General features: G+C 60.9%; 1 protein-coding gene across 1 annotated transcript; it reads right to left on the reverse strand.

The window, feature by feature from the left end:
- Positions 1–89: 89 nt before the first annotated feature.
- On the reverse strand, positions 90–27658 carry EVI5L (ecotropic viral integration site 5-like). Its single transcript, XM_012641506.1, has 19 exons — positions 27542–27658; positions 15843–16026; positions 14614–14803; positions 14112–14336; positions 13938–14012; positions 13201–13326; positions 11894–12037; positions 11602–11691; positions 10578–10675; positions 10440–10500; positions 7580–7633; positions 5444–5584; positions 4057–4185; positions 2575–2715; positions 2340–2495; positions 2094–2240; positions 1881–1976; positions 1711–1806; positions 90–1600 (listed from the first exon to the last, which is right to left on the reverse strand). Exons 2-19 carry the CDS (start codon positions 15977–15979, stop codon positions 1322–1324), a joined length of 2385 nt encoding a protein of 794 aa, XP_012496960.1. The 5' UTR covers positions 15980–16026; positions 27542–27658; the 3' UTR covers positions 90–1321.

Below are 27658 nucleotides of genomic sequence, written 5' to 3' on the forward strand. Positions count from 1 at the left end.
GACAGCCCACCCGCTTGGCACTGTTCTGCTGGACCAGGCGCTGGGCACCCCCAGGCCTGCCCCACTCAGCGTCCCTTGTCCGAGACTGTGTAAATACACTTTATTTTCCATCTTTCCCGCCTGGGCGACATGTGGAGTGTGAACAGGCAGTGTGCAAAATGGTGGGGGGCAGTGTGGGGAGCCCATGGGAGAGCCCCTCGGGTGCCCGCCCTGGTCCCCAGGCTTTGTAACACTGAAGAGTGGGCGACCAGAAAGGGGGGACTGAGCAGGAGTCCCCACCCCAGGAAGCGCCAGGGAGATTGCTTGTGACGCTACTTTACTCGAGGCTCCACGAGCACCGAGAGGGCCAGCCCCGGGGGATCACCAGGCCCAGGGTGGGGGGAGAGGAGGGGTCTGGGGGGCAGCGTTGGACTTTGGCACCATTCTCAGCTCTGACTCAGCAGAGACCACAGGGCCACCAGGAGGAGGGAAGGGGAGGAAACTCCACTGGGAAGCTCCTGCCCCGGGACCTGGCCCTGGCCTGAGGTGGAGGGGGTGGCTGGGGACACAGGGAGAGAGGGAAGTGGATGGAGGCCGAGGACCCCCGTGGAGAGGTGCCCTTCCATCACTGGCCAGGACGGGTGATGCAAGTGTCTCCCGCAGGAGGATGTGCGCCAGGGAGAGGGATCTCTTCACTTCCTTCCAGCTGCTCTGGCCTCAGAGAAGCAGGAGACTCTGCCCGGGCCTGGGCTGCTTCCCGCTGGCCACTCACATCCCACGTGGCCCTGCACACAGTACTGGGGACTTTGGTTTCTGCTGCAGGGGCCACGATGTCTGCACCAGGCAGGGAAGCCCAGCCTGGCTCTCTGCCCCCCGCAGCCAGACTCCCTTGGAGGTGGCCAGGGGCTGGTCAAGGGTCTCTGTCCCGAGGAGCATTGTGGGGTGCTTAATGTCCAGCCCAGAGCTGGCTCTCTGTCCTCAGGCCTCCCCTACCTCCTAGGCCCTTCCCAGCGGGGCCACCCTTGTCCCAAAGGGAGCCTGCTGGGAGAGGGAACTTCCTGCTCGTTCAGTCCTGGGGCTTCTGAGTCGTCTGTCCCCTGCCCTCTGCCCTCGCTGTTAAGAGGGCAGCTCCTCCAGGAACCCCCAAGATGGGTCAACACTGCCGGGAGGGAGAGCCTGCCCGGGGGTCCTGAGGAGCCCCAAGCCGGGCCCCACCCTCTGCGCTGTCTGGCCGGGCCTCGCCCTAGGGGTGGCCGAGCCACACACAGAGGGCGCAACCGCGGACTTTCCGGGCGCCCCCCCTGGCTGCGGCCTTCTGCCTCCGGGCGCGCCGGGCACGTCCTCAGTTGTCCAGGCCCTGGCTGTAAGGCGCGGCCAGCTCGTCGGCGTCGCTGTCTGAGCTACCCTCGCTGTCCTTGGCTGGCCGCTCGAGACGGCGGAAGAAGCGCGCATCCCGTGGGGACAGAGGGTACAGCGCGTCCTGCAGGGCGGCGCCCACGCCTACGCCGAGCAGCTCCTCGTCCGATGACGGCAGCGAGTCCTCATCCAGGTGCCGCGCCAGGCTCAACCCGTCGAAAGCCAGCGGGTCCTCGAACGGCGGCGGGCCCTTCAGCAGCCGCACCTGGGGCGGGGACCGGCGCTGGAGGCGTGGCCCGACCATCCGGCCCCGCGTCCCCAGCGGCAGCCTCCTCCACGACGCCCGGCCGGTCCCCGCATCCCCCGCCGGCTCACCTCGGCCTTCAGCTCCTCGATCTGGTCCTTGAGCTCGCGGATGTACTGCGACGAGTCCGAATGGTTCAGCTGGCCCTGGATGCGGCCCTCCTCCCTCTGCGGGGTGGGCCAGGTCACGCGGGCTCAGAGCAGGGCCTGCCCCCGCCCCCGCCCGGGACCCTGCCGCTCACCTGGATCTCCAGCTCGGCGATGCGCTGCCGCATCTCGGCCACCGCGGCCATGCTGTCCGCCTCCCGCAGGCGCACGGCCATCACCTCCTCCTTGCTCTGCAGGTGCAAGGGGAGAGGGCGGGTCAAGTGGGGCCAGTGCGGGGCGGGGCCAGTGCGGGGCGGGGCCACTGCGGGGCGGGGCCACTGCGGGGCGGGGCCACTGCGGGGCGGCACCTTGCACTCGGCCTCCGCCTGCTTGCGGCGGCTTTCGCTGAGCTGCGTCTGCAGCCCCTTGTTCTGTGCCGCCAGGTACTGCAGCTTCTCCTGCAGCGTCGCGCGCTCCGCCTCCACGCGGTTCAGCAGGTTGCGGTGGATGTGGTCCTGGTCGAGGCACGGCAGACGGTGGAGGTCACGGCCTAGCCCAGGGGCCGGCCACTGACACCAAGCCCCCTCCCCTGACAGGCTGATGCTCCAGCCCACCTGCGTCTCGAGTTCCACCACGCGCTGCCGCAGCTCACGGCCCTCGGCCAGGGCCTGGGCCTCGCGCAGACGCACGCTCATCAGCTCGTCCTGCAGCTCGCCCAGGACCAGCTTCCGCGGGGACTCCTTCCAGCGGCCGCCGCGGGACAGATGGGCCTGGGGGAGGGGCCGAGCGGCTGGCCGTCAGCCTCTGCCGAAGAGGGGTGGCCCGAAGAGGCGCCCACCCGGCCCTCACCTGCCAGGTGTCCGAGAGCTCCTGCAGCTGCAGCTTCAGCTCTCGCGCCGAGGACACCGCCTCGCCCTCCCGCACCTTGAGCGCCTTCAGCTCTTCTTGCAGCCGCGCTACATTGTTCTCGTCAGGCAGCGAGCTGTTCCTCTGCGGGGGGCAGAGAGGTGGTCAGGGCCTGGGGGAGCTCCTTCCTGCAGGACCGACACCACCCACCCCCCGCCACGTTCCCTTCTGCGCTCTGCCTTGGGCAGCTCAGCTGGGGGAGGGCAGTACCCCAGCCCAGGCCGCCGGGGTGCAGACCCCACCTGTGGAACCCAGTGGAGAACTTCGGCTGTAAAATGGGTGCAATAACAGCACGGACCCTCACAGGCTGTCCTAGGGTAACCCCATAAATCGTGGGTCCTCCATAAGTGTTACTGCTAAGAACGCCAGGCTGGCCTGGGGAGGGCCAAGGCCTGGGCTCATGCCCCCAGGGGGTCTGAGATCCACCCCCTTTGGGGCCCATCAGCAGATCCTCTCCAGGCCAGGCCAGAAGCCCCTCTCCTTGGGGACAGGCTGAATGCCAGCCTAGGCCCTGTCCTGGCATCCCAGAGCTCAGTGATGGGGGATTCGTGCTCCAGCCTCTTGGACCAAAAGCCAGCTTGCTGGACAGGTCCCAGTGACTGTTGTTTGGATCTAGGGGAGGGACAGATCTAGCAGGATGTACTGGAGGCACCTTGCTCTCTGATGTGGAGGGAGGGGGGAGGGAAGCCCAGCTCTTGGATGGTGGGGGGGATGAGAGGATGATGGTCTGTCAGTCCCCCATTTTGGGGGATGCCCCAAAATAGTGCAGGCTGCAGGGGGACATGGCTCCTGCATGGTGTGAGTGGGTTCCGGGCACCTCCCTTGCTCTGGCAGCTCCGTGGGGGAGTTGAGTCAATGCAGAGTCAGAAAGCAGTTGAGGAGGGACCCAGGAGGCCTGGCACTCTCTCCAGAGCTGAAGACAGGAGAGGGTGGACCCCAGTCTGCCCCTGGGTGGTGTCTCCATGGGAGTGTGTTGGGAGCGGCACTGATGGGCCCTGGGCTTTCCGGTCCCCCTCTCCCTCCCTCTTTCCCAGAACTCAGGGCCTGGGGGAGACACACACAGGTGGGTCGGGGTACCCGGGAAGCTCACGTGTTTGCCTCATTTGTGAGGGGGGTGTGCTGAGTGTGTTTGTGGGTGACTAGGCATGAGCATGTCCTCCTGTGCATGTACATTTGAGTGTGTGTGTGTGCATGTACCTCCATGGCTTGGGAGGGTCTGGGGGTGAGGGGTCCAACTTCCTGTCCCCCAGACCCTGTTGTGAGACCATGGGGGAGGGGCAGAGAGGTACCCTGGGCACCACAGCAGGGACTGACAGGGCAGGAGTGGGGGTTTCTGACCCATGGTCACCCCCGAAAGCTTCCGCAGGACCTCCTCCTCTTCCCCAGGGCCCCCCAATACCTGCCCTCCTGCCCACCCAGTCGCACCTTCTCCATGTCTAGAACCTTATCCTGCATCTCCCGCAGGGCCCCCAGCGTCTCTGTCTCCCGCAGCCTCGACTGCTCCAGCTCTGTCTCCAGGTGGGCCACGAAGTCCTCGGTGAGACGCGGGTTCTCCTGAGGGAGGCAGGGGCTGCTGAGGAATGGGCAGCTGCCACGCCATGTGGCTGTGGGCCCAGGCCTGACCCACCAGGGCCCGGCAGTGGGGTGTGGGTCCTTGATTTGGAGAAACCACAGGGTGCTCGTCCACTGAGGAAGTCCCCCCACCCCAGGCCTGGAGACCTTGGCTCAGGCATTGGCAGAGGGATTCTAGTTGATCCACTGCTCCTGGGGAGGGGGAGGCGGAGCTGCACTGTTTCTCACTTGCCCCCATGGGCCACATCAGTGTGAGGCCAGCTGGGCTGTTAGAGAAACCGAGGCTGGGCTCGTCCCGCCTGTGGCACGCCAGTCAGAGAGACTCTACCAGCTGCCCCTGAGCTCTGGCATTGGTAGGATGCAGAGATAGGTGAGGCCCAGGGCCACGTCTTCAGGCCCAAAGGGAGGCTGCTGCAGGCAGGAAGAGGTGGCCTAGAGGAGGCGCGGCCTGGCAGGGGCTCTGCACCGGGTCTGGGCCCATCTGGGTGGAGGCAGGGCCACAGTTGTCCAGGGCAGGGAGCAGGAGGCCCTCGATGGGGAAGGAGGTGGAGGCCAGTGCCAGCGGGGCCTACAGGGCCTACAGGATGTCTCCCTGCCCTTCCAGGGCATGTATAAGGACATGGCAGACTTGGGGGCTGCAGCTGCCTGCTGGGTACAGCTGTGGTGAAGTCCTAAAAGCCACCTCCCAAGAAGGGGACTCTTTGCACCGAACTCCGGCTTATGGGCCCACCCACCACTGGATCCAGAGTTCAGGCCCCACCACCGATGCAGGGTGCCTCCTCCCCCCACTTTGTCAGCTCAGAGCTCCCAAACAGCCCCCGACTGCTCTGCCACTCTCTTCTGAGGACAATGTCTTGGCCACTGGGGAAGGGATCTCCCTCCCTTCATTGCTGGCACACAGGGAAGCCCAAGAATCCTTCAGACCCTGGGGAGATGCAAGGCCTCCCCAAAGAGTGACACTCCCATTTGCTAGGGCCCTGCAGGGACAGCCTGGTTCTCAGGGGCCTCTGTGCTGAAGCTGGACACCCCACGGGGTGGCGAGAACTGGGAATCACAGAATGCCCCTTGACTCTGGGGCCTCTCGCTGCTGGGGCAGCGTCCGCATTTGTCTCTGGGTGCCCCCACCAGGGAAAGGAACAGGAAGGCCATGCGCTGAGCCAGGGCCAATCTGAGCCCGGGAGGCCGTGGGGCGTGGGCTAGGGGCGTGGCCATAGGGCGTGACTCCACCCCCGCCCTGTACCTGCTGCTCCTGCAGCTGCCGGATGGTGCTCTGCGCCTTCTGCAGGTCCTCCGCTGCCGAGCTGCACTGCTGCCGCACCACCGCCAGCTCCCGCTTGATAACGTAGTTCTCCTCCGCCTCCTGCGCCCGTGTCACCTGCCCCTGAGCACAGCGAGGATGGCGGGCCGTGACCCGCGGCTCCCATCCCAGGCCCTGCCTCCCGCCACAGGGGGAGGCCCAGAGAGGGCGGAGGTGGGTGGAAGTGAGAGGGGGAGGCCTCCCGCACTCAGAGCCTGGGATAGGGCGCCCCACCGAGCCTGGGGACGGGGCTAGGGGACAGGCAGGAACAGGAAACCCAGAGGAGCCCGGGCGGAACGGACCCAGCCGAGCTCTGCCCCAGGAGAGGAGAAACAAGTCCTTCTCCAGGGCCAAGGGCACAGTAGAGGCCCCCTCTGCCCGTTCACGTTGGGCTCTGCCCGTGAGCATGGAGGTCTGGGGACAGCGGAGGTCCCAGTGCTCAGGGAGTGGCTCCCCGGGGCCAGCCTTGGAGTACACCTCCTGCAGGGGCGCCTTCTCCAGTTCTGGCCTCTGGGGCCTCCAACTGCCTGAGGCTAAGACACTCCCTCTCCTCACCTCATTCCCCCCAAATTTGGGCCCCCCATTCCAGGCTCGGAGCCACCAGGTGGCGGGTGGAAGCTTCCAGATAAAGCCATTCGAGATGAGGCGGCAGCAGAAAGCAGGTGAGCGAGAGAAGGTGGCAGGCTTTGCAGGTAGGAGCAGAGAGCAGCAGCGTGAGGGACCAGAGGGGCGTGTGTGCATGGGTGTGCTCAGCGCAGTGCACGCGCCAGGGTCTGAAGCAGATACGCCTTTAGGATCCCTGGCCCTCCTGTGTCCCTACCCGTGTCCCCTGGAGGGAGGAAGCTTTCTGTACATGCACGTATACAGTCACACCCAGACACACTCACAGACACACACCCACACATACACCGCGTTTCTCCCAACGCACATGCCCCCCCAGAAAGCCTGTGTCCCCCAGAAGCGGTCCCCAGCTGTCCCCATGCATGGCCAGGCCTGCCCCCAGAATGGCAGGGAAGAGGCGGTTACTGGCTGTCGTGTGCACGGACCAGGGGAGGGGCCAGGAAGGAACCCGGAGAGGCGACGAAGAGCTACAGTACCTGGATTAACCTATCAGCCAGAGCAGCGCTCTCCTACCAGGCGAAGGGGGTTCCCAGCGACAGGGGGAGGAGGCAGAGCGGAAGTTGCGGGGACAGGAGAGGGGGAGAGACAGACAAGAACCACTTGTCACTAACGCAGTGGACTATCTCTAGAAGCGGGGGAGAGAGGAGTGAAGACCAGAGAAAACCAGCAGGAGAAGACCCGGAGGAAGACCAAAGCCAGAGCCAGCTCCGTCCTGGAGAGGGGTTCGCGTGTGAGCGGGAGGGTCGGTGGTGCCCACGGCTGCGGGGGACGCCGCAGGGCTGGGAAGCCCACTGTCCCAACCCGTTTTAATTTCCATTTTATGGCAGAACAAGGCTTTGGGGTAAGGCGAATAAAATCCTGTTGATGATACACCCCCTGTGGTCAGTTCAGGGTCAGTGAGGACGAAGGAGGAGCAGGAAATGGGGGCGCTGGGGCCTGGGCTCAGTAAGCTCCCAGTTCCACCCCCATCTTCAACATGTTGGGGTTCAGGGTCAAGGCTGTGGCTCCCTAGTATGGCACATACTCCTCCCCCACCCGGCCTCCTTTCCTTTCTTTTGAGGGAGAGACTTCCAAATTACAGGGTGGGGTACTTTGTGGCACAATTACGGGGCGCCTCCATCGAAACAGCCGTTCTGCCTTGCCCCCACCTGCGGCCCCACCCAAGTGGCCCGGGAGGGCACGGAACAAAAATGGATTGCCGAGGTCACAGTTCACCGGGTTATAACTCAGCCCTAACCCCAGGGTTAATCACAATGCGAATTGGGGCCCCTCTTCCCATCCCCCATTATAGGGCAGCCAAATCGGGTTCAGGGTGGGGCTTGGGCCTGGGACAGGGGACAGGTCTGCTTGGTCCTCAGGAGAGGGAGATGCAGGAGTCAGGGCTCCAGGTTGGTGGCCACGTCCTTGCAGTGGACACGCCCCACTATGACCACGCCCCATGCTGACCACGCCCCTCACCTTCTCCAGGGTCTCAATCCGCTGTTTCAGGAGTCGGTTCTCAGTCCGAAGCCTCTATTGGGGGTAGAGGAAAGAGGGGGGAGAGGAAAAAGAGCATGTCATACCCTGCCCCCCACTCTTGTACACACATACACCCTCTTCACCTCAGGGGCCAGGCTACCTCCAGGCAGGGCAGGATGGAGCCAGCGTCTTGCGTTCTGGGTCAGCAATTTCAGAAAACAGGGCCAATTCTTGTTCAGAATGGCTCATTAAAAAAAAAAAAAATTAAACAAACCAACCTTGGTTCAGTGAAAATAATGCTTTCATGGCTCTGTGTGGGGGGGGTTGGGGGCAGGCAGCACCCACGCCCTCCTCGGAAGACTGTCTCCATCCTGTGCTGGGCTCAAAGGCCTGTGCATGCTGGGGAAGGGCCATCAGACAGCCTCACCCCGGTGCCAGAGCTCCAATCCCCTGGGCTCAGTCCTGAAGGACGCTCCTCTCAGAGTTTGGGTCCAGCATGTGACAAGCACGCTTCCTTTGGGTCGACAATTACATTTCCGTCACCACCAAGAGCAAGCTGTCCCCTACGGTTGTCACTTTGCCCTGGCTGGTGCTATGCTGGTGGCTTGCGGTTAGATATCTGCAGTTTTAGGTTCCCCCACGACCCTCTGGGAAGCAGGTGACGTTTACCTACCGGTCATACCTAGTCTCTACCTGCCTCTGCCTTATGAAAGAGGTACAGAAATAGTTTGGATCTGCAGGTGAGTGAGGGTCCTGCCTGGCTGTGGATCCCACAGAACATTTCCTGGGTTTCCAGGATGGAAACACCCAGAACATTCCCAGGAAGCAACTGCGGTCAGAAGAATCACAGACTTGATTGTCATTGACTCATGTCATGGGTGGGGAAACCGAGTCAGAGAGGGGCAGGGACTTGCCTTAGCCTCTCAGCTCAGCTGTGTCAGAGCTGTTTCAGGCACAGGTCTCTGTCCCCTACAGTGATCTAGACCCCTGACCCTTGAATTAGCCTGCCCTCTCTCTGGCGACAACCTGTCACTGCCCCAAGCAGAGCCATCCTTGCAGGAGTTGGACATGCTTGACCAACAACTCCCCGTTTTCTCTGTATTTTATGATGGTGTGACACCCTGGGGTGTCAGTGCTAGCTATTTCCAGAGACAGTAAACAACCTGCTTGCACGTGCGCCTTTCAGATACAAACCTACCGATCACCACCCCCTTTATCTAACTCTCACACCCCACGATGATGTCTCTCTTGCCCGAGACCATCCTAGGGCCAGGTATCGGAAAACCAGGGACCACCCCTACAGCCTAGAGGCGGCTGAAAGTGTTCAAACCAGGAGGTCCTAAGCCGGTTCAAACTTGCCTACACTGCCTCCCTCGTTCCTTCCTGCAGAAACCAGGTGTTCTCCTCACTCCTGCCTCCCAGACGACCCTGGTATCCCACGTGCACCCTGCCTGGCATGGCCTACTCCTACTGCTGTTAAGTAATGAACTCTGCTTTCAGACGCAGTGGTACCCACGTCTGTCACGTTGCCTGATTAAAACAAATCCCCGGTACATTCTAAAACAGGCTAAAGATGAAACAGCAAAGAGCAGGGCCAGGTGAGAAGGCATCTGCTTGGATCCTTTGAGGCCTCTGTGGCTCCCCAGTTCCTCTCAGGGGACATCTCCAGGCTGGGCTTATGGCCTGAGGGTGGGTGGTGTCCTTGCTTACTGCCAGGCCTTCATGGTCACCAGGTGGGAACAGGCCCTTGTCTGAATATGACAGATGCACATGTTTGGACGGGCGGATCCGTTCTGCTGCCATTACGGAGAAAGGGGGATGTCCCAAAACTCAGGACACAAAACTACAAAGAGGGCTGGGACAATGACGCCTACTCTTCCCCTTAGGTATGGGTGGCAGGTGAGCTGGATTCTAATCTAGGTTCTGTCCCTGCCTTTCTAGACAAGGTGGGGATGATGACAGTGGTGATGATGATGATAGTAATACTAATAATTGGAACAGCACAGCCAATGTCACCCCCATTTTGCAGAAGGGGACACTGAGGCTCAGAGAGGTGAGTTCACCTGCCAGGGCCACACAGCTGGTCCGGGGTGGAGCTGGGATTTGAGTCCCAGTCTGTTGGACTCCAGTCTCAGCCACTGTGTGGCTCTGCTCCTGAAGAGGACAGAGCCAGGCTGTGTTGGGGCTTGTGTCTGTGTCTGTCCTCCTCACTGGCCTGGGGGGCCCTCAGTCTTGGCTGTGACGCCGGCACACAGCAGGTGTTCAGTAAACGCTTGTAGAGTGAATAACTAAAATCATGTGTGCAGGGAAAGAATTAGAAGGAGAGAGAGGCTTTGCACACTCAGGGAACCCTCTGACCTAGCAGGCCCGGCGGGCCAGGCACCCAGGGAACTGGGGGCTCCCCGACCCATGGCCTCGTTGAAATTCCTCCAGCGCCCCAGGCGTGCTGCTGCCCCAGGCCTTTTGCCCTCGACTGATTCCAGGGCCTGGGAATGCCAGGGAGGGCCACCTCCCCAGGGCAGCCGTCCAGAGCACTTTATCGAGTCCACACTCTACTTTGGCGGTTTATTGAGGGGTTCCCTGCAACGCTGGGAGCCCCAGGGTCGGGACCTTGACTGTGTTGTTTGCCGCTGTGTCGCCAGCAGCGGATCAGGCCTGGCGGGGGCAGGCGCTCACACGCTGGCCTGGCAGGGGAAGGAAGGGCCGGCCAGGTGAACAGAGGGGTGGCCCCTCAGAACCTGGGGTCGTCCACTTGGGTGCCAGGTAGGGCTGCCCACTAGCGGCTGACCTCTAGAATTGGGAGGGCAGCCTCCAAGGACAGCGCGTCCCTGTCCTCACCCCCCCAGACCCCTGGGCTCACTTTGATCTCGATCTGCTCCTCCATTTCCTTGCTCTTCATGGCTGCGTACTCCTTCTCCAGCCTGCGGAGGGGCAAGGTCACTATGGCGCCCTTGGGGACTCCCCCCTTCCCACTATACACCAGCTGCCCAGCACTGACCTCTTCATCTTCTTGGGGTTGTACTTGACCTGGTAGGCCTTGAGGACCAGCTTGTCTGGGCAGCTGTCGAACTGGTGGGGGATGACCCTCTGGAAGTACTGTGGGGACACAGCCGGTCACCGACACGCAAGCCCTGACCACGGGGGACCACCCGAGCCCCTGTTGCGCACCCCTGCCCTGGAAGAGGGCAGGAACTGGTCTGTCTGGGTGTCGCTATGTCCCCAGGCCTGTCGTGGAGCAAGGGAAAGCCTGGGTGTGTGGAGTCGGAATGCAGAGCTGCCGCAGTTTCCAGGATAGAAGCAGGCTGCGGGGGGCGGGGGTCCTGCGGGTGAAGGCCAGAGGTAAGGGGTCCCCCGAGCCTCTGCAAAGGGTTAAGGTAAGCTGAGGGTGGACACGGCTCCCAATCCCCAGCCCAGCTGGCCCCCTCTGGCAGCCGCGGACAATGGCTGTCCGTGTTCGCGGACACAACCGTGGCCTTTGTGCATTCTTCCCCGCGGCACCAGCTGGAGGATGCTGGGAGGGGGCTGGGGCCGGCCCGGTGGGGACATGGCGGTGAGAGACAGGCTGGCCTCTGCTCCAGTAGACAGGGCCACCGGGGCAGGCCGGGGCGGGCAAGGCGTGAGGCTGCCCCAGATCCCGCATTCCCCGAGGTGTCCTTGCCAGGCCAGGGGCTGGGTCCGAAACCACATCCAAGGCCTTGTGATTTGGCCAGTGTTACGATGGTTACGAATTGCCATCAGGCTTTGGGGGACCCGGAGCAGGCGCAGGAGGGAGGAGGTGGGACCTCCCTGGGCTGGGGCCCAGCCTGGGCTTCCTCTTGCCCTGCCCCCACCTGTGTCTAGCAGAGCCTGGAGGCACCTCAGGGCCCACCCAGGGGCTCCAGGGAGAGGATCAGGGATGCTCGGGAGTGCCACCTTCCTCCCTGGAAGCCAGACTCTCCCTGTCACTTGGGAGGGCATCCCATGCCGTGCCTGAGTGCCGGATGGGGGGCAGTCCCACCCCACCCTGACCCTCCCCGGCCCACCTGGGACATGCCCTCCATGTCCAGCTGCATCAGCTCCGTCTGGTTCACCTGCAGCAGGGCGAGGCCCACCCGGAACACGATCTCCAGCCCCTGCAAAGGTGGCCGCAGCCACAGGACAGTGAGCCTCCTGTCCTGTCCCTGCATCAGGGGGCTCTCTGACTCCTCCCCAGGTCTCAGCCCTTCTTCCACCTGGTCGGGATTTATTTCTGGGGTGGAGGCCAAGACTCGCTCCATCCACAGTGGACCAGGTTGCAGTTGGGGGGTCGAGGTGGGGGCCTTGCTGTGTCCTCACCTCGTACATGAAGATGTCGAAGACCCGGGTGGCGACAGGCAGGGGGAAGGTGGTCAGGAAGAGCGTGAGGAACCAGGACGAGGCGTACATGGATGTGTGGAAGCTTTGGGAGCGGAAGTGGGTGTTGAGGTCCGGGAGCTGCTCCTGCAGGGGGCAGGCGGCCGGGCGGGCACGGTGAGGGGGGCATCCTCCCACCTGGGGTGCTGGGCCTTGGCGCCCCTGCTTCCAGAGAGCCTTCTCTGACCTGCCCCGGGCAGCCCGTGGCTCCCTTCCTTGGTGCTCCCTGAGCACCGTGTCTGGGGGAGGGTGAAGCACCCCAGAGCTTCGAGCAGCCCGGGGTGGCAGCTCATGTGTGGTGGTTCTTCATTTGTGGCAGCTCATGGGGTCCTCCCGTGAGGGAGCTCCTCAGGCTCAGGAGGGTCGGGTCACTTCTCACGGCCGCCCAGAGAAGCAGAGGTGGAGCACAGGTTGTTGGGGTCCCCGGCCTCTGGCGACAGCCCACGACAGCTCACCCTGTGTTACGGGACTTGCTGGCCGCTTGCCCACCTATGGCCCCAGCACGAAGCTTTGGGCACAGCACGGTTTGATTGGTCTGACCTCCAGACAGCTGGAAAGTGGCAGGTGGCTGGGGAAACTGAGGCCGAAGAAGGCATTAGGACGCCGGGCTTCCTCTGGGTGCCAGGGGCTCTCTGTGCCCTGGGTTTACCCAGCGTCATTCGTCTGTTCCTCTGCTTGGCTATAGGAGGTCCCAGCTACCCAGCTTCGGGTGGGATGGAGACTTCCCTGCCAGCGGCCTCCCTGCTTGTGGCACTGCCAGGCCCTGCGAGCTATAATAACGCCACCTATGTCCCAGGCCTGGAGTGGAAATCTCCCATCCAGATGCATCCAGATCACATAGCCCTACCTGCTCCCGGCTCTGGAGCAGGCCGGTGTGTGTGTGCGCGTGTGCGTGTGCGTGTGCGTGTGTGTGTGTGTGTGTGTGTGTGTGTGTCTCCTAGCCAGGAGCAGGCCCTGTGGGGGCTGCTATTTATAAACAGACGTCTGCGGCTCTCCGTAATCAGCAGCTGCAGGCAGACACCACTTTCCCTCTTTCCGTCACAGCTGGGAGCAGACAGGGAGGGGGCCGTGGGTGTGTCAGACTAGGGCCAGCCCTACCTCTGCCTCAGCGGCCCGGGGAGCCCCTGCTGTATGCGGGTGGCCCTGTCCAGCTCCTCCAAGCATCCTTCAGGGCAGTGCTGGGCAGCTCCATGGGGACAGGGGCTCCTTTTGGGGTGTCAGCCCTGGGCGGGCCGCCTGGCCCTGCTCACCTGCAGCATGTACTCGAACTGGTAGATGCAGAGCCCCAGCTCGGCCATGCTGGGCTTGAAGAGCTCCCGCAGGCGGTACTCCTGCATCAGCCGCACGAACACGCAGAAGGCCTCCTCCTCGGGCATCTGCGGGCACGGGCAGGTGGCGGAGACTCAGGGTGGGGTGGGGGTTGTGCTTGCTGCTCTTGCCAGGGTCCTGGTGTTGCACGGGGGCCCGTTTCTGTACCCAGCTCCCTGGACCCTCACAACAAACCCCTGGGCCATGTGGTCACCACTGTTCCAGTGCTGGAAAACTTGAGGCTGAAGTTGTCTGCGGAGGGCCACCCGGCAGGAAACAGTGGAGCTGGACTTGAACCCAGGGCTGGCCACCTCCAGCACCCGCCGTCTTTCCCACCTGGTTAGGACGGCCTCATGTCCCCTCCCAGCTGTGTCCTTCTCCCTGTCCTAAGCCCTCTGGTTTCTCTGGAGGAAACTCCCAAGCCCTACAAACACCACACTGGTTGACGATGTCCCCAGCCTGAGGTCAGTGTCCAACCCTTGGAGGTGGCTGAGAAGGATGGCCTGCCCCTCCGGCCCCCGTCTTTGTCCTGGATGGTTCAATGGATAGGACACAGCCAGTCCACACCGATCAGAGCTTGGCCTGGGGATTGTCAGAGGTCACAGTGGATGGAGAGGGAGGCTCTAGGAGGACAACGGATGGGGGACCCCTGGCGTGACCCTGGCCCCAGGCCACCCACCTGCATGAGGAGAAGGCCCACGATGAAGGCGCTGCCCTGGCAGTAGCCCACCTCCCGGTCCACCAGCGAGTACGCCTGGAAGGGAACAACAGGGCGTCAGGGCAGGGTCCCAGTGCCTGGTGCAGCAGGCTGATCGGGGACCTGCTCCTCCCCGCGGGGCCCCCGGGGCCGTACCTTCATGACGTTGAAGAGGACCTCCTGGCCCAGGCTGTCCTGGCCCTTGAAGAACTCGTGTTCAGGGTAGGTGCGGGCGATGTCCCTGCGGATCAGCTTCTCGCACGGCGAGGACATCTTGAGCAGCTCGGAGTACTGGTTCTTGACGGGCATGTCCGTGGCACTGCACAGGAGCTGCCACACGATGGCCCGGAAGTGGTGCGGGATGCCCTTGCGGATCAGCTCCTGGCCAGGGGGAGGGGCGGGGAGTGGGCGGCTGGGGCTGGACTCCATCCCAGGCCAGCCCCCAGGTGCGGCTGGCACCCGCCTGGCTGGCAGCACAGAGCTCATCAGAGCCACCGCACGGCCCCCCTCCTCACGGATACCGCAGGGCAGAGAGCACACGGGCACCTGAGGCTCCGGGGGCTACCCAGCCCCACCCCTCACTCCCTCCTGTCCCCTCTGCCCAGGCTGGGCTGCCCGCTGGCCGAGTGACCACACTGTGTCCGGCCGCCCCCGCCACCTTGAGCAGCTTCTCTTTCCTGCGCCGCCACTCCTCCCACTCGTTGGCGATCCGGCCCCACAGGATCCACGTGTCCTCTTCCAGGTGGCTCAGGTTGGAGGAGGCCGAGGAGCTGGACACCAGCGAGGAGCCGCTGTTCCGCCGCGAGCCGTTCATGGAGCGCATGGACTTGGAGTCGGCCTCCAGGAGTCTGGGCAGAGGAGGGGCCGGCCAATGACTCCCTGGGGACAGGGGCCCTCCAGGGAGCCCAGGCCCTCCTCCCAGGGGGGCGTCTCAGAGGACACCAGGGATTGGGTCCCCGTCGTTCTTGCTGAGTGAACTTGGCCAGCGACCTGACCTCCCTGGGCCGCGCCCTCACCCATGGCTCCTGGGAGCTTCCGATCTTGTGTCCCTTCCTGCACCCAGCACCAGCCCCGGCACGCTGCGCATTCACTTCATTTCATTCTTGGACCAACCCTGCGGGCCCAATTTCGGGACACCTACACTTTCAAGGTGGGGTGTGGGGAGAGTGAGCCCCGGCTGGGGGCACCCAGCTAGCCAGGGGCTGTATTAGCTGTGTGTTTCTGACCCTTTGACATCCGGGGCCTTGCTGGCCCTGGAGGACGGCCCCTCCCAGGGCTGGCCAGTTCCTAGAGAGGGTAAGGGACCGCCTGGGCGCCCTTCCCACGCAGACCAACCAAGCCCGAGCCCACAGCTCAGCCACCTCCCTTCTTGGGCTTTCACACTCTTCTGGGCCACTGTCCCCCACCCCAGGGCCAGGTGCCAGACAGCTAGGGACAGCCCCTAGGAAAGCACAATAGAGGCTCTTGCCCGCGGGTTCCGGACTGGCTATGGCGCTGCCCCATGTGGCCCTGCGTGGTGGGGTGCGCCCTCTCCTCTTGCGAACTGGGAGTAACAAACCATCTTTGCAATGGCAGATGCCTCCTGATCTCTTGGCCTCGCTATCCCATAATGATACTAAAAGCTACATTGTAAAAAGGACCAGGGCTTTAGCCTCTCCCTCCAACCCTGGCCCCATAAATGACAGCCCGACTCAAAGATCCACTTGACCTCCCCAATCCTCGGTGTCGTCCTCTGAACGGGGTGGGGACTGACCTGTTCAGCTAAGGTTGGGAGAATGAAAGGAGGTGTCCCTCGTCCAGCACCTGGTTGTGGTTGTCACCTTGTGTGGGGCCGGGCTGCACCCCCAAAGCCCCACCCCGGCCCCCCACCCCTGGGCCTGAACTCACCGGTTCTGCTCTTCGAGCTTGGCCAGCAGCTCCAGCTCATCGGGGCTGAGGTTCTCAGAGTCGGAGGTCGGGGAGCAGGTGGGGGCCGACAGGGCCTCCTGGGACGAGGAGTCGGGGCTCAGAGTGGGGCTCGCCATGGTGGGCAGGCTCGTCAGCCGTGCCTGGGGCCGGTTCACAGCTCTGTCTGGGGGCCGGAGATGCATGTGGTCGGCGTTGGGTGGGTGCCCACCCCATCTCGCCTGCCCACCCTCGGGACGTTTCCTTGCCCCGAGCCTTCTGCCCCGGCTCTGGCCCCCTATACGTGCCCCTGTCCCCACGTGCCCCAGCCAAGTTGACAGCCATGCCACTCTTCTCTTCTGGACCCTGGTGACGAGGCTCCCTGCCTGTGCAGTCAGGCCAGACGTCTGCATGGAGACAGGGGGACATGGCCAGGACCTGAGCCATCCTGCTGTCCCTGGGCATGAGGGCCAAGGCTCAACTTGACACCCCTGAGTCTGCAGCAGAGCCTGGGGGAGAGGTCCCCATCACTTGAGGCCTCAAAGACCCTCATGGGACCTCAGGGTGCAGGAGCCCCTGTTTCGGTGGCCCCTCCAGACAGCCAGGTCCCTGTCCCCTGCTGCGGCCTGCCCAGGAGCCCCACATCAGCATCTGACCTTCCCATCTCATCAACGAGAGTGGGCTGCTGGCACAGCCAGAAGCAATTATTCCCAACTGTTAATTGTCTGGCACTGCCAGTGGCCAGAAGAGTGACTCCCCTTAGGCTGGGAAGCCAGGGACGCGTCAAAGTGCTGGGAATCTGTGCCCTGGCGGACGCGGAGCCAGAGCTGCGGGCTCTGATCCGTACCCTGGTCTCAGCCTGCCATGTGCTGGAGGGTGAATGCCGGGCACATCTCTCCTGTTCTTTCAGGGTGTGGTCTGGCCTGATCCTTCTGGGGGTTTCAAGGACACTGGCCTCTTGCCTTCTGCCAGCCTGGTGGGGGGCAGATCAGCTGGGACAAAGGTCCCAGGCTCAAACAGATCTGTGTTTGCGGCGTGGCTCCCTCTCCACCGGCTGTGTGACCTTGGGCCAGTCACTTGGTGTCTCTGAGTTTCCATAGACTGAGCTCATACAGGGCCTCCCTCAGAGGGTGGCTACTGCACACAGTGTAGTCAGAACAGCGTCTGACACTTAGTGATTGTCCCATAAACATCGGCCATCGCTATCCATCCTGGGGCCAGGGCTCCTGGGTTCTGCCGTGGCCTATGCAGGGACGGCTGGAGGGGGTGGCATCACCCTGGTGGGGGCTTTAGGGGCAGCAACAGCCATGCGCGTGGAGGCAGGGTCTAGAGACAATGTTCCTTCATGCTTCCTCCTGGTGACCGCAGGGACACCAGGGTCACGGAGGCAGGAAGAAAACCCTCTGCCTGCCTCACTGCTTTGCCTGCCCTGCTCACACCTGCCCCCTCCCCTGTACGCTCTGACCAGGTGTCGCTGGACACCACCTGCCTGGCTCTGACAGCTCGTCTCACAGAGTGGGCCTTGCTGGACCCCTGAAGCCCACAGAAGGATCAGGCCAGACTGTACCCCGAAGGGACAGGAGAGATGTGCCTGGCATTCCCCTGGCACATGGCAGGCTGAGACCAGGTGTCCCAGGCAGCAGGGGGACAGTGACAGGACTGTAGCAGACCACTCTCTGTGCTGGCTACCCTCAGTCAATGGGCACCTTCCTGCAGCCCAAATAGCCCCCAGCCAACCCCTGAGGGCCCACAGGTCAGCTGAACATGACCCACGCCGTCCTGCCACGGGGGCGGGGGTAACCACCATTCTTTCTTCACCTCATAGGGGCCCAGAACCCTCCCTTCCCAGGACTCTGTGGCTCCCCAGGGCCACTGGTTCGACCTCTGGCCCTTAAGTGCTTCCCCAGTCTGCTGGGTGCCGAGGGCTCTGGGTTTTGGTGAGTGGTGGGAACTCTCTTGTCACTCACTGGGCCAGGGACCTCCTGCCCCAAAGACCAAGCCACCGTGCACCCCCTCAGCAGGAGTTAATCATTCCCGAGAGAGGGACAGTGGGGCCGCTCTGGGGCCTCCTGCAGAATCAAAGTCTGCAGCCAGCTGGGGCGGAGACCTGGGCTGCGGACAAGAAGTGCTGATCGAAGGTTCTCTCCGGGAAGGGGGTCGGGGTAGGGGCCGGGCTGGGGAGGCGGCATCAGAGCTGGGAGAGTGGGCAGGAGGTGGTGGAGGCCAGGACCTGAGCCTCAGGACCATGGCTGGATTCGAGGAGCAGTGAGGGCACAGAGAAAGACTGCCCGTGGCCAGGGCAGTGGCCTGGGACCACTCTCTCGCTGAGCCGAGGGGACCCGAGCCCAGAGCATGTTGGCCTCACATTTGCTCCCCCAAGGAGGCTGAGAGAATGGCCTCAGCCCTGAGTTTCTTATAAAAAAAAAACTCCCCCGAACCCAGGGGCCATCCACTAGCAGAGGTCGTCAGCTATTTATCACATATTAATGTGCATTTCATACAGGAAGTAAAATGTATTAAATACGCAGGGTTGAAATTTGCAGTCCGAGAGGCAGAAACCTTTTGGTCCTACTAGGATATTCTCTTGACTCATCCCCGGGCTCCGTAAACACTGCCCAGCCCTGGAAACCATCCTCCTGGAGCATGCTTGCGCACACGCACACACGCACATGTGCACACGCACACGCACACACTAGCACACCCACCTACGTACTCATTCATACCCCACACACTCACCTACGAACTCTCTTGTACACATACACACGCGTCCCCATGCAATTCACACACACTCTCACACACGCACACACTCTTACACATGCGCAAACTCAGAGACACATCTATCTCTACATATTCACACTCGCATGCACACACAAAACACACACACTCAGACACACATATGTACTCATGCACACACGTACTCATTCACTCCTGCACCCACACCCACAAAACACACGCGTGCCCATTCGCACTCGCACCCTCTCTTACGTGTACACGCCCGTAACACTCTCTCACACCCACCCACACTCAGACGTCCATTCATTCACACCCACGCACCCCACACACTCATTCACACACACACGTGTCTCCTGCACCAACCAGCCCTCACCCCTGGGAACCGAGTGGGTTTGGGGGCTGGCTGCTGTCCTGGGTCCGAGGGTGGCTCTGCTTTCCCCTCTCGCTGGCTCAGTCACTCACTCCAGCGCTTACTGAGGGCCGGGCACCGTTCTAGGCAGGGGACGTGGCGCAGAGTGAGGCGGGCGAGGCCCATCTGCATGCCGCCATGATGGGCGGGCATTGGGTTTTGGGTCTGGGGTCCCAACCTGTCCGTGTCCTCAACTCCAGCTCAGCCACCTGAAGCGGGATCCCGGCCACTGTCCCTGCTGGCACAGCTCCCGCCATGCCTCCTTAGGGGGACCCACAGCTTAGGAAGCTAAGCCAGGCCCGAGGGCTGGGAAGAGGCGGTGCTGGGGAGCTGTCGGGGGGAGGGAGGATGGATGGGGACAGAAAGGAACAGAAAGGCCCAGCTGCTGGGTGGCTTCAACCTTTTCACTCTCCCTCTCCGGGGTGTTTGGACCCTGGGACGTCCCCTCCCACCCAGTGGATGAGACGGGAGCCCTGGTCCTACCCCACCTCTCTGGCCAGGGCTTCCCAGTCTCCCGTGCGGCCCCTCTTCCTCCACAGGTGCTGCCCTTGGCCTTGGCCCTTCATGCCCGTGGGGATCTCACTCTTAGGGCTTAAAAGACCTAATATATGTCACCAGCTTTTCCTTTCTCACAAGTACTGACCAAGTACCAGGTTGTCAACTGGCCCCTGAACAGTTCCAGCAACTGTTCACCCCCAGCCCCCCGACCCATCCCCTGTTTCCAGGTCCCCCACCAGGGCAGGAATCGCTTCTGCCCTCCCAGAGTGGGGGTGGGGAAGAGACCAAGAAACAATTAGGCAAACTCCCCATCACAGATCGCGATAAACGCCTGGAATAAGAGAAACGGTAGGACAGAAAACAGCCAGGCAGTTCCTCGAAAACTCAAGCACAGAGTTAGCACGTGATCCAGCAGTTCCAGTCCTAGGGTCTGTCTGCCCGAGAGAACGGAAAACACCCGTCCACACAGAAACTCGTACGTGAATGTTCACAGCAGCATTAGTCACGAGAGCCGAAAGGCAGGACCTAGACCCAGGCGTCTATCCTCAGATAAATGGATCAACACAACACGGTCCATCCACACAACGGAACATCACTCAGCCAGGAACAGGAACGAGGCTCTGACACAGGCTACAACCTGGCTGCACCCTGAAGACATCTTGCTTGGCAAGAGAAGCCAGACGCGAGAGGCCACGTGGTGTGTGATGCCATCTGCATGAAACGTGCAGAACAGGCAAATTCACAGAGACAGGAAGTGGATTCGTGGTCACTGGGGGGAGGGTACAAGGGGGAGAAACTGCTTAATGGGTAGAGGGTTTCTTTTTAGGCCGATGGAAGTGTTCTGAAATTAGATAGTGGCGACGGTTACACAGCACTGGGAATGGACTAAACACCACTGAACTGTCCACTATAAAGGGGAGGACCTTTATGCCATGTGAATTAAACCTCAATTAAAAAGAAGAAAAAGGATGGGGTGGGCTGGCAGAGGAACTGAGGGGTGCAAGCGATGGGGTGATGGGGGGATGACTCCAGGAGGGCTGGAGGGTCTGCAGGGACCAGACTCCTCCCCCAGGGCCTGTGGGCTGAGGCAGGAACCTGACTGGGTTTGCATTTTTTAAAAATAATTAATTAATTAATTAATTGTGAGCAGGGTCTCACTCTGTCGCCCAGGATAGAGTGCAGTGGCATCATAACAACTCACTGCAGCCTCGAACTCCTGGGTTCAAGTGATCCTCCTGCCTCAGCCTCCTGAGTAGCTGGGAGCACGGGTGTGCCACCATGTCTGGCTAATTTTTGTAACTTTTTTTGTGGGAACAGGGTCTTGCTATGCTGCCCAGGCTGGTATGGAACTCCTGGCCTCAAGCGATCCTCCCACTTTGGCCTCCCAAAGTGCTGGGATTACAGGCGTGAGCCCCCGCACCCGGCCCTTCGGTTTGCATTGCACAGAGCATTTTGAGATGCTCTTCAAACTTTATGCTCTTGTGACAAAAGAAGTCCCCTTCTCCTACTGCAGGTGCGTCTACCTGGGTCCACAGTGCCCTCCCGCCCTCCACCCACCCACTCTGGCCAGGCCTGGGTGCCCCCTCCTTCCCTCTCTTGTTCCAGAGTTCAGTCAAGCCGGCTACCCCTGCCTCACCCCCTGCTGGCTTCTGTGCCCTGGCCGCAAAGCTGCTGCCTTAATGCCGCCTCCCATTTGCGGTCTGGGCCCAGCACTCACCCTCCTCACTGGGGCTTCTGTCCCTTCTGATTCTCTGTCCACGGGGCCACCAAAGCCACATAGAAACTAAGCTCTTGCCATGTCACCTGCTGGCCCAAGACCCTCGAGCAGCTCCCGAGGTTGGGATGGAGCGCAGACATCTCTGGAGGATGCACTCGCCCTCCCCTCCCAGCCCGCACTCCCAGCCCGCCGGGCACACGGGTTTCCTCCTGCCTATGTCTTTGCACTTGCTGTTCCTTCCGACTAGAAGGGCATTCTCCAAGGCCTGGTGCGGCCATTCTTTCTGTGAAATCTTCTCCGTCAACTTCCCTCCCTCCAGCATCCTGACTCACTTCTTCCCTCTTTCTCCCTGCAAACACCTACCCACCGCACCCCGGCCGATGCCCGTTCTATGGCAGTGACTTCTGTACCTGCCTGCCTGCTCTACAGGGTCACGGACGATTCAAGGGCAAAGCCCTGTCTTCTTCATTCTCTCCTCCAAGCCCCCAATGCACGATCTGGCATTCGGTACATGCTCAATGAACGTCTCTTGAATAAATGAAGACAAAAAATCTTCATGCTGCTCAGCCAGGTGGTCACGTGGCTAACACGTGCCCTTGATAGGATAGGATGGCAAAGGCCCTTTGCCTCTGGGGTCTTCCTCCCCCAAATCCATCACCCCAGTCTAATCACGAGAAAAACGCCACACAAACCCAGACTAGAGGACATTCTACAAAATACCCGTCCTCCTCAAAACCACCAAGGGCATGAAAAGCAAAGAAATGTCTGAGAAGCTGTCACAGCCAAGAGGAGCCCAAGGAGACGTGGCACCTAAATGTCCTATGTCATATGGGATCCAGGGACAGAAAAAGGACGTGAGGGGAAAATTGAAGAAATCTGAATCAAGTATGGACTTTTAGTTAATAACGTTGTCATACCGGTCCACTAATGGTAACAAATGTGCCGTGTCAGACATCAACGATCAGGGAAACTGCACACGGAGTGTATGGGGACTCTAGACCAGCTTCGCAGATTTTCCTGTAAATCTAAAACTGTTCTACAAAATAAACATCTATTTGAAAAATTAAAAAATAGAGATTCTGTACCAGTGTAGACAGAAAAGTCAATGACAGCTATCACATGTGAGAAGTGCCGTATCGTGCAGAGGGTCCTTCGGCTAGGCCGGAGGGGAAGAGGGTTTTGAACTTGGAGTTCTGACCCCAGAGCCTTGGCTCTAAATCTACCCGCTGTGCTGCCACTTTTTCTGTATTCTCTTACTTCAGAAATGACATTTGTATGTAAATGCCAAGTGCAGGGGGCACTCGGTAAGTCACAAACATTCTTTTCTTTTCTTTTTTTTTTAAGAGATGGGATGTCACTCTGTTGCCCAGGCTGGAGTGTAGCGATGTGCTCATAGCTCATTGCAGCCTCCAACTCCTGGGCTCAAGCGATCCTCCTGCCTCGGCCTCCCAAGTAGCTGGGACTACAGGTGCACGCCGCCACGCCTGTCTAATAGACATTATTTTTCAACGGGGAGGGTGAGCGAGTGTGTAAGAACCATCTTTCAGCGCGTGGCATTTTCAGAGGCATCGATAAAGACCTTGGGTTTCCTTTCAACTTTGCCCCACCCCCATCCCTCATTTCTGATCCCCTACCTCTAATATTATAATTACTGGGGACACAGAACTCACTTCTGAATCCGAAGCCTTAAAAGATACCATATGACCCCAATTTACCTGGCCTGACAGATTATCGCAAGCCATCGCTGTCCTGCTGGCGCCAAGCTCTGGGGAAGTGGCCCCTAGCAACTTGGGTCCTTTTCCCTGGCACGGGGTGAGCAACCAGTGGGCAAGTTGACCCTCAGAGAACAAGGATAGCAGGTGGAATTCCGAGATCTCCAGTCTAGCTGCTCCTCCACACTGCTCTGGAAGATTCCACATCCCTGGCCTTGGAGTGCGGATAGTTATCCCAGATCTCTTGGCTGCAGGTGAGAACTTCAGAGCCAGCAGCCTGGGTTTCAATCCCTCCTCTACCCGTTTTTATCTTTGTGATCTTGGGTACGATATTTTTTGCCTCAGTTTCTGCATCTGAGAACAGGACTCGTGTCAGTATCCACCTCCCAGGTTTTGCGGGGAGGAATAAATGAGCTTAAACCTGTCATGTGCTTAGGACAGGGCCTGCCCCATGATATTTGGTCCCTGCTAGATGGAAAGTTCCATGAGGGCAGGCGCTGGGGCTGTCTAGCCCACTACTGCGTCCCCAGAGTCTACCAGGCATCTAATATTTGTGGAATGAATCAATAAACTTCCCCTCCACTGCCAGCCTGCCCCTTATACAGTGGCTCTGTTTAAAGATTAGACACAGTAAAACTAGAATCATCACTATTGGTGATAATAGCAGCTGCAGCAACACGTGCCTTTAGGCTAAAACCTGAGGTGTGGCCCACTAAGACCTGTGGACTCCCTTCTAAGCTCCCAAAATAAGTTCATTGCTTGTGCCACCCTGGAGGCTGCTGGGCTGGAGGGAAGGGTTTGAGAGGGCCAGCCCTGCCTTTGCGGGCTCTCCAGAGCAGATGGACCCAACCTCTTTCTGCAGAAGAGTTTCAGGCCTTCTTTGAGAAGCAGGGGAGCAGGGAGGACCATCAGCTCCTAAAACTGAGCATCTGTTACGTGCCTCATCAGACTGGGACTCAATTATAAACAGACAGACTCGCACCCTGCCCTCGCGGGACTCCCAGGCTGGGAGGGGGGACAGATCTCAATGAAATGATCTCACACACACATCGGGGCATGCTGAGATGAAACAAAGGGGCACGTGAGTCATGCCAACAGGGCCTTGGAAATCTCCCTGGAAGACATGCGTCTCCTCCCTAGCCCTGGTGAGTTGAGTTAATTCTCCCAACTAACCTCCCTCCTTCACGGCCTGTGTTTGGCTTTTAGAGCATGTGTGCTGCAATCTTCCCTGGGGACGGTGGGGTGTGCCACCTTTCCAAATTCTTCCAACTACAGATCCCTTTTGCTAGGGAGCGCCCCAAAAAGGCACTGTGTGTGGATCGTATTTGGGGTACAAAGGCCTGGAGGATGGAGCCCATCAAACGAGGCACAGGGGCACGCCTCCCAGAACGCACGCACCACGCTTGCTCCTGCCTCCTGGGCCTCTGTCCAAGAGCTTCTGCTGCCTGGAACACCCCTCCCTGCCACGTCTGCCTGTGACCCGGTCCATACGTCATCCCTGCTACCACCGCGCCTTCCCTACGCCCGGGGATGCACCGGGTCTTTTTCTGGGCTCCTGCAGTACACTGTTCATAATTCTGTCTCATGTTCCCTGCAGCAGGCAGCAGGATGCAATGGCAAGGACACGAACTGGGATCCTGGTCCCACCGTGTTGTTTGGAGGATTAAATGAGATAATATGTAAATGGTGTTTGGCACAGTATCGAGCACATGGCACGGGCCGTCTCATGCCAGGGAGAGGGGCTTTCGATGCAGGGCAGGGACCACATTTCACACTCCTTCATACCCCTGCGTCTGACTCGATCCCGGTAACTGGAGGCATCTATATTCTGCAAGAGACAAACTGCAATACATGTTCTTCCCTGTCTCCCTGCATCTCTCAGAGCACACACCAAAAGGGACGCATCCTGACCTCAGTCTAGGGTACAACTGCGTTGATACTGCTCGCAAGCCCTTTCCGAAGCCTTCTCGTGTTTGCCTACAGAGTTCACGGTCATTCCTGGGGAGGCTTCCTACCCCTCTGCATCTGCACAAAGTCGCACCCTGGGGAGGCTCCATGGAGTTTGTTTCCCGTGTGCCACGTGACCTTCAGGAGTCTTTTCATCCACTCCTTCCTTCGGCAAGTGGACAGAACAAACCTGGCCCTACCCAGCGTCAGAGGTCTAAGTAGGGCACCGTGCGGCCGGCCTGTAGTGCCCCCACCCCCACCCTGCTCCCCTCAGCCCTCCCAGGAGGCTACAGATCCTACAACAGACCATTTCCCATCCTCATCCTCCCAGCTCCAATTCAAGCTGGCTTCTTGCAATACAGCTGGGCCCCAGAGAGACAGCCATTATCCAGGGAGGTGTCCACTAATTACAAGCAGGGACTAGAGTGGCCAGTGATTCACAGGCACCCACAGGACTGCCCTCCTAGACACCCCCGTTCCCTTCCACAAGAGAACATTCAGGGCCACACCCTAACCTCACTTGCCCTCCCGTAGTACAAGGTACTGTTCTAAGGATTCATCTGCCCATTTTCCAGATGGGAACGTTGAGGCACTGAGCCACACTGAGCCTTTTCCCAAGGCTGGCAACAATCCGCTAATGAGTATCCACAAGAAAGCCTGGGCTTTTGATCTAGGGCTCTCCAGGCAAGCTTCTGTTGTGAGAAGGGCCCCAGGCACGCAGTGCCCAGGCTGCGCCCTCCTCTTACACCCTGCAGTCCCGGCCACAGCCTCGTGCCAGTTCCGAGATCCCCTCTCTGTCTCGCCTCATTCCTTGTGCCAGGGCCAAGCCACCCGCGATTCCTTCCAAACCATCCGCAGTTGACCACACAAACCCAGGGGAAGTCACAGGTTGTACCCCAGGGGGCCAGAGCTGGGGGCTGCCGGGGCAGGCGGGAAGAGCCAGCACAGCCTGGGAAGATGCAGGGACACGAGTCCTCTAGCTCAATCACACCCGGCCAAGGAGAAAAAATGAAGCAGACGATTCACTCATGTTCTACCCGAGCCTCTTCAGCACATTTTTCCCTTCTGAAAATGTTCCTTAACAAAGAGCTGCCTGCTTCTGGCAGGCCCTGACCCAGCCCCACCAGGTCTCAAATGGCAGGACAGAAGGAAGCTGTTTTGTTTTGGCCAAACACACTGGTCGTGGGTGAAAGAACTCATGCAGGCTGCCAGGGGCCAGCCCGAACGAGCAGCCTGGACAGCAGCTCTGGCTCTGCCATCTGAGGCCAGCAGGCGCGACGGGGTCGGGATGCTGGTCCTACCAGTCTGGGCAGACTTCAGGACGGAAGCCAGGAGCAGTCTGAACCCCCTCCCTCACTGCTGGGGGTGGTGGTGGCATAAATCAGGGGGGCGGGCAGTGGTTCCTTTCGGGACACTGGTGTAGGAGAGAGAGTGAGTGTCCTTCCTTTTGAAAAGGGCACAGAGGGGAGAGGTGGATTGGAGGAAAGAAGAATGGGGCAGGTGCCCACAGGGGCAGGTGTTGGGAGATTCTGGGGCCCTGCCACTCTCCAGGGCCCCAGTGTGGGTGCCATTTCAGGGAGGCTGGTATGGAGGGGCTGGCTGGTGGCCTCGGGCATGATAGTCATCTCATGGCCTCCTGAGTCTCTGCCTGAGCTGGGGGAGCTGTCAGGGGCTCTGGGAGGGCCTGGGAAGGTGGGATCCAGGGAGTGTAGAAGTCCTGAGCAGTCTCCGGGGGGAGGGGCAGATCCCAGACGCCTGGTCTGTGTTGGCGCTCCTAAGTTTCTCTGTGTGTGCTGGGGGATCCAAGTGACCCACTGTGTGCGTGTGTGTTTGGGGTGTGTGTGTGTGTGTGTTTGGGGCTCCCAGAAAGATGGGTGCTTATGGTGAGTAGTGGGGTGGTTTGGAATATCCACTGGGAGCTCCTGAGCATCGGTGGATCTTCCAGGAAGCTGGGATCCAGACTGGTGCGGTTCAGGGTCAGTGTGTGAAGCTATGGAAGTGTGCTGGGTGGACCCCGAGGAGTGATTTTTTAGGGGTGCCCATGGGCATAGGGCTGCTGGGGTGGGAGCTGGGCCAGCAGGCTGAGCCGTGGGGGGCTGTGCGTAGGGGTAAGAAATCTGACAGAGGCTAGGGAGGGGACCTGTGGGGTCAGAGGCAGGGGTAGGGTCCTGAGGCTGGTCTCCTGGGGAGGGGAGGGGGCAGGTCTGGGAGGGAGATAGGATGTGAAGTGAGGGGTGCGGTGACCGGGTGGCAAATGTGCAGATGGGAGGGGTCCTGAGGGTTCAGGGCAGAGGGTGGGCGGGGGTTTTGGGCTTGGGGTGAGCTTATTGGGGGCAGGTCTGCAGAGTGGGGGATGGGGAGCCCTGAAGGTGCTCCTGGGGAAGGGTCCTCAATGTCAGTGGAAAGGGTGGGCGGGGGTCTTGGGCCTGCCGGGCCCGCACGGGGAGGGGACGGAGTGGGGGAGGGGCATCCTGCAGGGGCTCCCGGGAAGGGGTCCGGAGGGATTGGGGACAAGGGTGGGCGGGGGCCAGCGCCCGAGGGTCCGAGGCTGGGGGTCCGAGGCTCCCAGCGCGGCTTCCGGGGCGAGAGGCGGCCCGAGTCGCGGTCCTGCCTGGCCCCCGCGGGCCGCAACGCGGAGCAGCCGGCCTGAGCAGGCTCCCGGGAGGCCCGGCCCGCGCCGCCCTACCTGCGCCGAGCGCGCCGCCATCGCCGTGCCGAGCCTCGCCGTCCCGGGCTGCGCCGCCGGATCCCAGCCGCGCCGCTCGCCCCGCAGCCCCGGCCCGGCCCCCTCAGCCGCCCCCCG

This window comes from Propithecus coquereli, unplaced genomic scaffold (genome assembly GCF_000956105.1).
Source record: "Propithecus coquereli isolate 6110/MARCELLA unplaced genomic scaffold, Pcoq_1.0 Scaffold164, whole genome shotgun sequence".
NCBI classification, from domain to species: domain Eukaryota; kingdom Metazoa; phylum Chordata; class Mammalia; order Primates; family Indriidae; genus Propithecus; species Propithecus coquereli.

Coding starts and splice junctions, on each gene's coding strand:
- EVI5L (XM_012641506.1), bottom strand. CDS start 15,979: ATGGCGAGCCCCACTCTGAGCCCCGACTCCTCGTCCCAGGAGGCCCTG. Junction 10,676..11,601: donor ACATGGAGGGCATGTCCCAG/GTGGGCCGGGGA, acceptor GTGTCCCCACAG/TACTTCCAGAGGGTCATCCC. Junction 4,186..5,443: donor GGCAGCTGCAGGAGCAGCAG/GTACAGGGCGGG, acceptor TGCCTCCCTCAG/GAGAACCCGCGTCTCACCGA.